This window comes from Somniosus microcephalus, chromosome 3 (assembly GCF_052327205.1).
Source record: "Somniosus microcephalus isolate GS21.2 chromosome 3, FLI_Smic_1.0, whole genome shotgun sequence".
Lineage (NCBI taxonomy): Eukaryota > Metazoa > Chordata > Chondrichthyes > Squaliformes > Somniosidae > Somniosus > Somniosus microcephalus.
Genome location: NC_140989.1, coordinates 112,925,507 through 112,939,317, shown reverse-complemented (window position 1 = coordinate 112,939,317; position 13,811 = coordinate 112,925,507). Strand labels below are relative to the sequence as shown.

The window sequence follows — 13,811 nt, the reverse complement described above, 5'->3', positions numbered from 1 at the left end:
TTTGCACAGATGCCAAACTTATGGACTGTAAGTCAGGTGTGAGGCCAAAACTGACTCTGAAGCACAGCGGAGCAACTTCTCTTTTTAGTTGGGTCCTGTCTGCAAGATCTCTGCTGTAAATGCACAAGTGGTCCTCAGTGAGGACAGCGATGGACTTGGCTGTGATGCTGCCCATGGTTGGAGTGCTCAGTCCTTTCTCATTTCCAAAGTTCACACATGAAGAATGTCCACTTGCAAGATACTGGATGCATATGGAACTGTACCCTAGGGAGAAGTCAACAGAGAGGGGGGAAATGAGAAAATATTTGAATACAGTTCCTAGAGAGGGAAGGCCAGTGTCTAACTCACTGCCACCCAGTTTCTGATTAAAGTCTTTTTAAAAAATGTGTTTAAACACAGAAAATGCTGGAAAGCGCTTAGCAAGTCAGGCAGCATCTATAGAGAAACAGTTCTGACAAAAGGTCATCGACCTAAAACGTTAACTCTGTTTCTCTCTCCATAGATGCTGCCTGACCTGCTGAGTATTTCCAGCATCTGCAGTATTTTGCTTTTTTTTTTATAAATAGAGCATTTTTTTTAAACAATCAAATTCTTATCTTGTCTTATACTTCCTTAACACTCTTCCGGTCTAAATATGAACTGTAAATGACAACAATCCACTTTATGGCAGCTGGACACTAATTGTTGCATAAAAATTCAGAACATTGTGAACAGATGCACTTTAAAAAGTGTTTTTGTCCTTTCCAGAATTTTATTTCCTGAAGCTCAGAGATCAGAGCTAACAGAACGAATGTTTTGTACTGCTGATGTCGACCCGACGCTCCGCCCAACTGAACTTACTATACCTCAGTTCAGGGGCCTTTGTGATGCGTATGGCCAACTGTGCAATGAGAACCCAAATTTTTTCACTTACAACTTCAGAGAAGAATTACGACAAAAGAAGCTTTTACGTAAAGAAAAAATTCACATTGAAGAGTATGAAACAAGTGAAAGTTGATGACAAATCTAGGAGCTGGGATGCTGTATGAGGTGCTAAAGCTACATTATTAACTGCTTTAAATTGACACTCATTAAAAGAAATGTGCTTTAAGATCAAGCTTCATAACCAGCCTGATGATTGCACCCGAGGAAGCTACTTTCATTGAGGCTGTTCACTTTTTCCTTGGGCAAAGTGATACAGATTTGAAACTGAAGGGACTGGAAAATTACTTTCAGGGACTGCAACAATTGGTTTGGCAGCATGGTAGGCAAGTTCTGAAGGAAACGTTGTGATAAAATATTACAATAGCTTGCAGCAGGTATTTCAATTAAATACAGCATAACAAATGAGATTCCAGCACTTGAAAAGAAGCTGCTGAAATTTGTAGAGAATGTAAAAAAAATAGGAGTAGGCCATTTGGCCTTTCGAGCCCGAGAGGTCGAGATGAGGTGTTAGTGGGGAAATACTCAAGGTGGCTGGGGGGACAAGAGCAAAAAAGGCTAATAGGTGTTACAAAGATTGAGTGCAGCAGAGGGAGCTATCACGTGACAAAATGTGCTGGAGTTGAGACAACAACCTCCACTAACAGGACCCCAGATTGAGTAGTATTGTAGGGACGGATGTGCATTTAGGCCAGACAACACCTGATTACATGAACTTTCTCCCCCCACCCCCCCATCTCAGCCTTTCGAGAGGCTGAAATAATTTTTAACTCGCCCCCACCCCCAAATGTGGCCACTTACCTTTAAGTAGTTTTCCAACAGTTTGGGTTACACCAGATACTATGTCCATGCATCAATTGGACTCCCCATGCCGAGACCAATATGCAAAGAGAGTAAGTTTAAATTAATGACAGCAGCTTATCTCACGAACTTCTCCACACTGATTGCATTGCACTGCGATGGATGGTATAATTGATCTCTATAATGTTTCTAGAAGCGATAACATTTATTGAATTAGTTTAGTAACAATCGCAACACATAAAATATGTTATTCAGACCATTATGAACTATGCAGTCCTAGTGGTAATGTTTCTGTAAAGGTATCATTGGCTGTGCCAACACATACTTCATTCCCATAGAACTGGAGTCTGCTTTTGAATGCTCAATTGCTTGATGCTCCAGTTCTGATGATGCACTTTAAAAGGAGGCCGCTTAAGGTTGTACACCAATCAGCTGACAATTCTGTAGCAGCACTTTAGAAAGTTCACAAAAATACTAGAACACAACAAAGTATATTTCCACTACAAGAACTGCATGATTAATGTAGTACCAAATCATTGAAGAAGCAGGAACAATAGTGCAGTAGTTGTTATTGGACGAGTATCCAGAGCCCTAGACTAATAATCCAGTTCATATTCCACCATGGTAGTTGGAGAATTTGAATTCAGTTTTTAAAAATCTGGAAATAGAAAGCGGGCATCAGTAAATGTGAACTTGAAGCTGTCAGATTGTCATAAAAACCCAACTGGTTCACTAATGTTCTCAAGCCATTCAGATGTAACAAACCGCTACATAGAAGGTGGTGGAGAGCGGTCGTCTTCAACCGCTAAGGGAAACTAGGGATTGACAATAATGGCCACATTCCAATAATGAAAAAAGAGACAATTAGGTCAATTTTCAACACATCACACAGATGTAAAACTGGTGTTGCAGATCGGTTGCCCATTTTAGGAATCTCACGATTTATTTTTCCGTTGATTTTAATGAAAATGGGCCAGTTTCGATAATGGGCAGCTGATCTGCAATGTCAGTTTTACACCCTAGCAAGTCAAAAATCTACCCAATGTTTTGGGTACTAGTTAACATGCATAACATTCTCTTGTGCACTATTTTAATGCAGTTGTCAACCCATTGCATACAAATCAGTTGTTCAAATAAGAATGGGTTGAATAAATTAATGGAAAATCTAAGGAGCGATAAGTACTCAATCAAAGTATCTGTTCCAATGACATCCAAGTTGAAGGAAGCCATTTCTAATCTCAAGTATAATTGCTTTGAATAATATATTGTACATATAACCCCTAAATTGGATATTTTGTTTTTTTTAAATCCAATTTTACATCATTCTTCCTCCCAGACGTTCCCTGCTGGAAAGTGCACAAGAACAACTTGGTGCATATCTCCCTCTGTCCTGTAGGGAAGCATCTGAATTTAGTTGTCCAACTCTCCCAACAGCACAAGCAAAATCAGAAAGGACATTCGGGTAACACACACAAACTTGTATCCTACTATTCCAAGGCACCGTATATTAGAGCTCTAAAATGATACCCCAGTGTACAGTCTGAGGTAGGGATTTGTTTCAAAAAAGATCCTTGTATATAGACACAAATGAGTGAGTTCAGTAGGTACCAAAGTTAGCATCTTCGTAAAGGTTTAATTGGACTTATCATGGTCAAAGCATATTGTACCACAAGTTATGACATGTTTCCTCACTGTAGTGACATCAATAGGAAAAGAACTACACAGAGCTTCTTGAATACACTGTGCATATTTATTCCACATCAAAGCACTTTTTCAGCATATTTGATGTCAAGTAGTCGTTCAACAGAATACAAAATATAACCAATTAAAACCAATATTACAATGCAGACAGTTTTCATAAAATTACAATATACACAACCTCCAATGTTTATGTACAAAGACAAAAAAATACCTAAATAAGAATATGCTAGCATTAAGAGGCATATGCACCACTGCAGCCTCAACAAAAGCCTGTAGTGCTGAAGACAATGTTAAATAAGTAGAGCTCTGCGTGTCAGGCCACCAGAGGTTTACCTTGGCAAACACAGATAAAATAGAACAAACACAGTGCCGTACTTAGCTTTTTAAAAATTTAAAACTGGACATAATGTAACAAATTCTCTCTGTTCAATATCCTGGGGCTAATGTAAACCAATATTTTCCATCTATAAATAAAATTAAGATTTACAGCCTATTAAAATAAGCAATTTTATCTTTCTTGAAAATATTACTTTTGGTGTTCAATACCTGCCTTATTTGCAAATCCAATACAAAACTAGTGTATTATAGAAACCAAACAATAATTTTATTGTCCACAATGGACAATAAATAATTGACTTCTGTGCTTAATATTTTCTTTAACGAAAACAAGTTTTAAAATCTACGTTTTTGAGGCTAACTGTGGTCTTAGTGCAGACAGCAGTAAGGCAAACTAAACATTGCTTTCCTTTTTTCCTTTATAAAGCTTCTGCAATCTTTACTTTCAAAACCAAAAACAACTGGACAGAACAGTACAACTTGGAGACTTAAAATAAAGACAGACAATAAACTAACTTTAATTCCTGATCCTTTTGTAAAGAGCAGCACCCATTTGAAACTTTGGAGCTAAGGCTCTCCATTACTTTCGATGTTTTCATAGAAGCAGTCTTCATTAACTACGGACGTTAGGCTCTGGACACTAAACTCTCTCTCCAACACAGAATTCAAGTCAACATTTGGCCCATCAGATTGACTATCCAGAGATCGGTTGTGCTCATGCATGGCTAACAGATTCCCTTTGTTCTTCTTTGTACTGGCACTTTTTCTTTTGATTGGACAGAAATGGCCTCGCACAAGCCTGGGGTGATCATCTATTTGTTCCACCTCTTCTGTTTCCAACTGTTTACTTGGTGCTTGCTCTACATCAGCTTTACTATCAACTTCAATTTGCATTTTTTCAAATTGTACCTCAATTTCATTTGTCAAAGTCTCATTCTTGGATTCGCAGTAATCTTCTTCATCACTCAAAATGTCAGATTCCTTTACTTCATCTTCTTGTTGTTCCTCTGGACCACTGTGTTCCTGCTTTGGATATGAAAGGCTGCTATGCTCCAGTCCACTCTCTGAGGTATGGCAGCCACTGCTTTGAGTTCCACTGCTCAGGCTACATTCATCAGAATCAGCAGCATTGCATCTCCCAGAGTCCTGACTCCAATTAGATGGGGAATGTTTGAACAACTTTGATGCTCGAGTTGATGCTGAAATAGAGAAGAATGAAACACAAGATCAAGTTGTTGTCACCATTAAGAAACAGCAAATATTGATTAGACATAAACTACAGACAGGGGTGTGATCTAGATTTGGTTTTACGACTGTACATGACTAGTTCATGTGAGATTCTTCCAGCATCTCACTGCAGAGATACACCCCATGTTATACTGCAGTATGAACCAGGAAGGTCCCAAGTTCAATCCCTGGTTTGAACAGAGTTAGCAAGAGATCAGCTGGTGCGACAGTTGGCCTTGGTATGGCTGGGATAAAAGGAGTAGGACAGGAGGAATCTCCGAAGGAAAGTTGGAAAGTAGGTTTATAAAGAACATATATTGAGTGAATGTACCAGTCCAAAAACCACAGAGGACCCTCTCTCAGCATCCCCTGACCATCCGTTATTCTGTACAACAGATACAGGGAAATTTTAATCCTAGTATCCATCCAAGAAAAATGCATTAGATTAAGTTGTCTACACCTAAATGAATTTAATTTCCAAGACAGTCAAAACTTTGGCTAGGCACTGATGCAAACTTTGCTAAAGCAGATTTTTCATGTTTTCTTACCAATTTTGGCGGAGGATGGCACTCTATTTCTCAGAGGAATCATACGTTCTTTATTCAGTTTCTCAGGTGGTACTTCTGACTTGGTCATATGGCGGCGAACATTCTCCCTCAGAATTGAACGTATTACTTTAATGATATTTGTTTTACTCTCGGGATCACTGAAAATAGTTGAAATAAAGTGAAATAAATGCAAACGTGATATCACCTTTAAGAGCAAAAGGCTTTATGCCAGTGAAATACATGAAAGCAACAATTGTGAATTTGGAAAGAAATACTTAACATTGAAAATTTAAATATATGATGGTAGCTTAGTGGCACACTGCTCTTTGGTGTATTAGCACACTTTATCAAAAGGAGTGTTAGGATGTGGGGTCTGTAAGTTTCCAATGATAGTAGAGGCAACAAGTGGAAGCAAAGTCCTTATGGCAGGGATAGAAGGAAAATTAGAGGACAAGTCAAACTTAGCCACTAGATGGTGCCTGAAAGTGGCTAAGTAAAAAGTAAGACTGGCTAAAACCTGGGAGCAGATCAACTGTTTGCCTTGGCCAGAGTCTGCTGCATGTTATAGGGAGCTAAATATAACTGAACCCATACCCAATCAAGGTGTTGTTGCATATCAATGAAAATATTAGACTCAAGTCAAATAATCCACAGACTAGTAAAAATGCTAGGTGCCTGACATTCAAATACACTACAAACTCATCCCTAACTTACCACGAGGAATTATTTTACTTCCTCGTGCTTTTAGTTTATCAATAGCATGATTACCAACATAGGAGCAGCTGCGAGACAAACTGGCAAAAGCTAACAATGCTTAACTCACAGCTACTGGAGTATATAATCTGTTGCCATCCTAAAACATGATGCCAGTGTTTTATAGCACACCACCACATGACCAAGTAATTATAATTACTTCCTTGTGGTAAGTTAGGGATGAGTTTGTAGTGTATTTGAATGTCAGGCACCTAGCATTTTTACTAGTCCGTGGATTATTTGACTTGTGTCTAATATTTTCATTAGATATGCAACAACACCTTGATTGGGTATGGGTTCAATTATATTTAGCTCCCTGTACCATGCAGCAGACTCTGGCCAAGGCAAATAGTTGATCTGCTCCCATTTAGCTAGTCTTACTTTTTACTCAATTATGATATTGGATTAAATGTCTAGATATTAAACTGAGTAACATTTTAGACAACTTAATATGCAATCTTGTAAAGAAAACTAATAAAGAACATTCAGTAGAAATTCCTAATCATCCTATTACTTGAGAAGAACAACATTGGGCTGGATTTTACAGTAAAAATAAGAGTGAGGCTAACGGTGCTTACCATTATTAACGTGTCAATTGGATAGTAACATTCAGCGACCAGACATGCGCAGTTAAATGTGTACATCAGGAAGTTGCTGTCTGAATTGGCCTGCTCCTCCAGAAGCTGCGCAATAATGATATCTCGCCGAGAGACTCACCATCGAAACATATGGAATGACGTGAAGTTGCTGTACTTACCCGATATATACACAGAAAAGGTTAGGGCTTGTCCACGTTGTAGTAAACCACTTTTATTGTTCACTATCGTTACACTATAGTTATCACTGTTATATCGTTACTCTATGGTTATCACCGTTCACACTGTTGTATCACTATACGAGGTCGCCTCTTGTCACACTGTTATACCTGGGCTGACCACTGCTGACTCCGCCCACGGCTCCACCTACCTGCCCAGGTATAAAGGTGGTCGACTGGCTGGTATTCCTCCTTGTTGGATCCGATCACCCACGAGGGTGGGCTCTGTTATTTAGCCAATAAAAACCTATAGTTACTTTCTTAACTCGTCGCTTTTCATTGGATAAATTGATAGGTATATCACACGTAAGTTCCCTTTTAATGACATGTAAGTCTTAATAAGCGAAACAACCTCTCTGGCACAAAAAATGAATATTAACAAGTGCGGAGTCTCATTCAAGAAAGGAGGGAGAGAAAAACAGAACTACAGGCCAGTTAGACTGACATCACTCATCGGGAAAATGCTGGAATCCATTGTTAAGGAAGTGGTATCAGGGCACTTAGAAAATCCTAACATGATTAGGCAGAGTCAACATGGTTTTTATGAAAGGGAAGTTGTGTTTGACAAATTTATTAGAGTTTTTTTGAAGATGTAACTAGCAGGGTAGATAAAGGGGAACCAGTGGCTGTAGTATATTTGGATTTCCAAAAGGCATTTGCTAAGGTGCCACATAAAAGGTTATTACACAAGATTAGGGCTCATGGGGTTGGGGGTAATATAGTAGCATGGATAGAGGATTGGTTAATGCACAGAAAACAGAGTAGAGATAAACAGATCTTTTTCAGGTTGGCAGGCTGTAACTAGTGGGGGGCCACAAGGATCAGTGTTGGGTCCTCAGCTATTTACAGTTTATATTAATGACCTAGATGAAGGGACCGAGTGTAATGTATCCACATTTGCTGATGATACAAAGCTAGATGGGACAGTAAGCTGTGAGGAGAACATCCAAGAGTCTGCAAAGGGATATAGATAGACTGAGTGGGCAGTAAGGTGGCAGATGGAGTATAATGTAGGAAAATGTGAGGTTATTCACTTTGGTAGGACGAATAGAAAAACAATATTTTTTAAACGGTGAGAAACTTTCAAATGTTGGTGTTCAAGAGAGATTTGGGTGTCCTTGTGCAAGAAACACAGAAAGCTAGCATGCAGGTACAGCAAGCAATAAGGAAGGCAAATGGCATGTTGGTCTTTATTGCAAGGGGATTGGAGTATAAGAGTAAGGAAGTCTTGCTACAATTGTACAGGGCCTTAGTGAGACCACACCTGGAGTACTGTGCACAGTTTTGGTCTCGTTATCTAAGGAAGGATATACTTGCCTTGAAGGCGGTGCAACAAAGGTTCACTAGATTGATTCCTGGGATGAGAGGACTGTCCTATGATGAGAGATTGTGTAGAATGGGCCTATACTCTGGAGTTTAGAAGAATGAGAGGTGATCATATAAGATTCTGAAGGGGATTGACAGGGTAGATATTGAGAGGTTGTTTCCCCTGGCTGGAGTATCTAGAACTAGGGGGCATAATCTCAGGATAAGGGGTAGGCCATTTAAGACTGAGATGAGGAAGAATTTCTTCACTCAGAGGGTTTTGAATCTTTGGAATTCTCTGCCCCAGGGGGCTGTGAATGCTGAGTCTTTGAATATATTCAAGGCTGAGATAGATAGATTTTTGGACTCTAGGGGAATCAAGGGAGAGATCGGAAGGGAAAGTGGAGTTGAGGTCGATGATCAGCCATGCTCTTATTGAATGGTGGAGTAGGCTTGAGGGGCCATATGGCCTACTGGCTGATTTCAATTATTGTCAGAGATTTAAAAATATATATTTTAAAAAACATTTTCTCTCTCTCTCCGTCCAATCTTTCTTTCCCTCTCTTTATTTTGCTTTCTGTAATTGATTTGACATTGAATTCACTATCCTAACTGACACTTCCTGGTTCAGACTCTGTGCTGCTCATTAATGATTCTTCAATCAGATTGGTTAAGGAGATACACAGCTGCTTGTCCTGTTCACACAGGTCCCAGATGTTCTGTAGAGGGCGCTGCGCCTTTTCGATAGTTGGCTGAGAGGAACTTCCTGTGCAAGACCCCATGGAAAGTCTATGGGCAAATGCAAGTGTAACGACTGTGAAATCCGGCTCAATAGCTCTTTTTTGTATGGGCTTCCCAACTGAAATTAATTTTTGAGCTAGCCAGCTCACATATAAGTGTACTTTTCAAAGAAATTGAAATTAGCAGTTCATTTTCCTGAATCCACCTGCAGAAGGTGGCAATAGACAGTAAAGGCAATAAGAAGCTTTACTGACAATTAAGCAGCTTTTGAACTGAACACGTTGCCAGAAAGGAGATTATCTATAATTCAGTTTGAGAATAGTTTAGATTAATCACAATTTTTCTTTGATTTAATTTAAATTGTATTATGTTTAAGCCTTCTGGTTTTAAGGTTAAACTGAGCTGGATAGCTCACGGCGTGCAGCATTCGACTTTTTTCTACACCCTTCAGCTCAAATATTTTTTGCACTGTAACTTGCTGGAAGTGCGAGCTGATAACGACGTGGCGGAGGCAATGGGGCATCTGGGATTATAGTGAATGGTGGGACCAACAGTGTATTTCATTAACCAATGAGATTTAAGGTTCGAGAAAGAGAGGACGTCAGAGAAGGTGGGTGAATTAGAGTCAAATAAGATACAGAAAGAAATAAAGAGGGAAAGAAGGGATGTATTAAGGGGACAAGAAACGAGAGACAGAAAGGAAAAGTAACAAAGAAAATTAAAAATGTGAAATTACATTTTAAAAATTTCGAACAATATACTATATGCAGTAGGAGATTGAACAGTTGTGAGGTTGATTGGCATTGCATTAACAATTATCATGTCATTAACAAGGTACTTAACACTTAAATTCACCATAGAAAGTTAAGGCTGGTAATTAACAGGCAATTGGTGTGCAAATCCAACATGTTCTTAAAAATAACGGGGAGGTTAAGAGCGAGATGTCATTTGTGCGAAGCAAACGGAGCGGCGTAAATTGATCAAAAAGTCCTGGAGTTTCACAACTCATTGCATATCTCTTAAATTCCCTGAACTTGCTGGCCGATTTGCGCATTAATAATGACGTGCATCGTTAACTGACTTCTTTTTCCAGCAAGATCCAGCCTAATTACTCCCAAAGAATGGGTTCCAACATAGTTAAATCCAATAAAACCCAGAATGCAAACCTCAACATACTAGTTTTGGTGTGATGCACAAAACTGCTTTCCCTACCTGGCACTGCAAGTAATTCACTATATCTACTGGCAACTTCTACATAGAACACAACTTCAGTCACCTTGCCTCACGCACAAATGTTTGAGCAAAGTTCCATATGGGAGGAAGCATTAAGCACCTAACTAATGCTGCACATCAACTCCTTTCTGCATTATACTTTGTAAAGACAGTAGCAAAGGTTTATCACTTACCTCAATTATTTGCTCCTTAAAATTGCTTTTGATTAAAACCAATTAAATCCAAAGTTTTATGATTATGGATTAATGGTTTTATTTTGATTTGAAAAAGCATGCATTGCAGCTGAATTTAGCTTTTTTTGTGAGAAGTGTACATTTTTATAAATGTAGCCCCAGATTAGTAAATGGGTAAGCTCCAAATTTTACATTATAGGCAAATGGAAGACAAGAGACATTAGTGTAACAGACTCATGCAACTCTTTGACGATATCACTGGTGTAAAATTAGAGGGTTATTAAAATAAAAGAATGTAGTGCATCAAGAAACAGTTTGTTAAAACTGTTCTGAAAGGTGGTCTTCATTTACATATGAAAATGGACAAGACATTATTCAGGTTACCTGCTACACAGCTGAAAAACTGTTTCAGGCCGCCCTTCAATTTCAGATTTAGTGTGGATTAGCTCCCAGATGCAGTTGGTATCTGTGCCTGAACCAAAAAAAAACACAAGTAATGAAAAAGACAGTGATTATTGCAGAAAGAAAAGTCCCTGGCAGCGTAGTTACGTCACTTCCTGCACGCTCGAATTTCTGGATCGGGAGCTGTAAACCAAGACACAAAAATTGCAATGGCCTATAAAATAGTTCAGCTTTTATAGAAAAAAAATCTAAAATGGTTCATATAAAGAATTAATTGAACCATGGTTCCTGAAGGGTACAGCTGCTAAAAGCAATTTCTGTGCTGTTTTTCCAAAAACTAGTTACAGCTCTGTGCTACGCTGCCATTCAAATGTTAGAATAAATTGCTTGCTCATGTTAGAATACATCTGGGCACATGAGCTTTAAGATATATTCCTTTTACTGTGGAAAATAAGTTAAGTCAAATCCTTTGGTTGTTCAAGTTTGTAAGTGAAGGTGATTATAAAAATACAGAACTTCTATATTGCTGGCACTTCCATTCACCAGAAACTGTACTACATTTTTTAAAGTTACAATCCCTGTAGAGTGCTAGAATAAATGGCCTGGAACTAATTACGGCATGGAATAGAGGCCTACTAACATGTACTTTTTGGAATAAGTTAATTCTAATCAGCATGCATGGCATATCCATTGACCAGATTGATACAAGCAAGCAATGTACCTTTTAATTATTACATGCATTTATTTTTATGCACTCCCCAGCAATAAACACTATGGGGATGAAATTGGTATTCAGCAGTAACGCAAAACGGGCGATAAAAAATGGGAGATAACAAATCAGCAGCCCGTTTTACACCGTGCCCGATTTTCTTTTCTATTGCTTTGCGCTACCTCTGAAGACCAATTTCACCCCCTATATCTTAATCCTCCCAGCATCTTGAGCTATATGAATACTTTAGTACCATTGCTTTTTATCTGCAAGAAACTGAACACCACACATGCAAAATGTATTCAAAGCCTGAATTGCATTGTCCCAGTATACTGTTAGTCACTCTGGGGAGAGAAGTGATGTGACACTATACTAGATTGATGAAATTTCCTGTTGTTCTATTCTACTGTCCCCAATATAATCAGAGGAACAAAGCAGTCTTGCTCCATGTATTTAACCTTAATTATGGACCGGATATTCCGACCCCCACGGGTGCGTGTACACCCATAGGGGCCTCGCAAGTGCCGGTTTCAGGCATGCAAAGCGCATGTGCTAAAACCCGGCACTTCCGCTCTGTCAAGAATCCTCTCGACGGATCATCCGCCTGCCCGAGAGAAGAGCCTCCAAGGGCAGAGAATTCCACTTTCTGCACAACTTCCGCCTGCTGAAAACCTTTAAAAATCTTACACCTGGTTTGCTTTTACCAGCATAAGAATTTAAAAAAGTAAAAAAAAAAATTTCCCCCATTCATTTATAATTTAAAAATACTTCAATTAAATTTTTTTTACAGGGCTAAAAATAAACTTTATTTTTTTCAAAAAATTTAATTTTTGTTTAAAATATTTAATTTAATGTAATTTTAACTAATTTTAAATAGGTGATTTAAAAAAAATTATGTAATGTTCAACTTTTTTTTTCCCCATTCATACTTTTGACAGATCTGTGCGTAGAGACCTGTCAAAAGTGTGCGAGGGAATTCCCTTCTTTGATTGGTTCCCCATGGCCCACGTGATCCCAGGGACGCTTGCGAACCGCCTGCGCCCCTGGGATACCTGGGTCTCTGCGCATTTCGTAGTTGAGAGGCCCAGGATCGGAAGTCTGGGGACCTACGGAACCTGCAGGTAAGTGTGTAGATTTTTTCCGATTGGTGGTATCCGCCCGTAGGAAGCCTCTGATCAGAAAATCCAGCCCTATAACTATACTGCCAACTAGTGATCCAATATACTACTGCCCACCTACATTTAACCTGCTGAAATTGTAATAGTGGAGCATTATCAAACAAAATTTGACACTGAGCCACAAAAGGGGATTATTAGGGCAGATGACCAAAAGCTTAGTCAAAGAGGTAGGTTTTAAGGAGCGCCTTAAAGGAGGAAAGAGAGGCGGCGAGAATTCCAGAGCTTAGGGCCTCGGCAGCTGAAGGCACAGCCGCCAATGGTGGAGCAAATAAAATCGGGGACGCGCAAGAAGCCAGAATTGGAGGAGCACAGATATCTCGGAAAATTGTAGGGCGGGACGAGGTTACAGAGATAGGGAGGGGTTCCATCTGTGTATGGACAGGCAGCGGTGAGAAAGAGAGATGACAGAATTTTTACATTGTCTTGAACCATACCTGGCGGTACAAGGAATTGCTGTAGTGAAGAAAACCCATGAGATATACTTAGATTATCTGAGCTGTTTTTGTTTATGAAAAATATTAAAAGGCTTTAAGCAGCAATGGCAACTAAAACATCTCACCCCTAAACATGATTTACCTGACATAACATGAAAATGGCAAGTTAAGAAAAAAGGATTTAATAACTACAGGAAACTTTGTGCTATCCGGCACCCATGGGACCGAGCTACTGCCGTTTTTTTAAAAGCTCCGGATAGACCAGCGTCAATGTTATCAGATAGGAGCTTTTCATCGCAGTATCTGACCACAAACACTGTTGCTCAGCAACAGCTTGTAAACACTCAGCCCGTGGCTTGGAAGCGTCTCTGAAGCTGTTGCTAAGATACAGAGACGCTTTCTAGAGCCTGTCTGACCACAAACACTACAGCTTGTAAACACTCGGCCCAGTAGCTTGGAAGCGTCTCTGAAGCTGTTGCTAAGCGACAAAGACGCTTTCCAGAGCCTGCCTGTGAAAAGCAGAAAAAAAAACTAA

At 39.3% G+C, this 13,811-nt stretch overlaps 2 protein-coding genes across 7 annotated transcripts in view; one reads left to right on the top strand and one right to left on the bottom strand.

Annotated features, from left to right (window-relative positions):
- The window catches only part of tfb1m (transcription factor B1, mitochondrial), a 59,110-nt gene extending 58,020 nt beyond the window's left edge, over window positions 1–1,090 (top strand). For all 3 annotated transcript variants that reach the window (XM_085981492.1, XM_085981491.1, XM_085981490.1), the window contains one exon: window positions 748–1,090. In XM_085981492.1, the coding sequence (XP_085837618.1) occupies window positions 748–997 (250 nt within the window). In that variant the 3' untranslated portion in view covers window positions 998–1,090. The remainder of the gene's footprint in view (window positions 1–747) is intronic.
- A 2,360-nt stretch (window positions 1,091–3,450) lies between these two features.
- Window positions 3,451–13,811, bottom strand: part of LOC147121264 (rho guanine nucleotide exchange factor TIAM2-like) — a 433,746-nt gene continuing 423,385 nt past the window's right edge. For all 4 annotated transcript variants that reach the window (XM_085981489.1, XM_085981486.1, XM_085981487.1 and 1 more), the window contains 3 exons: window positions 10,938–11,025; window positions 5,535–5,692; window positions 3,451–4,958 (listed from right to left, as the gene is read on the bottom strand). In XM_085981489.1, the coding sequence (XP_085837615.1) occupies window positions 4,327–4,958; window positions 5,535–5,692; window positions 10,938–11,025 (878 nt within the window). In that variant the 3' untranslated portion in view covers window positions 3,451–4,326. The remainder of the gene's footprint in view (window positions 4,959–5,534; window positions 5,693–10,937; window positions 11,026–13,811) is intronic.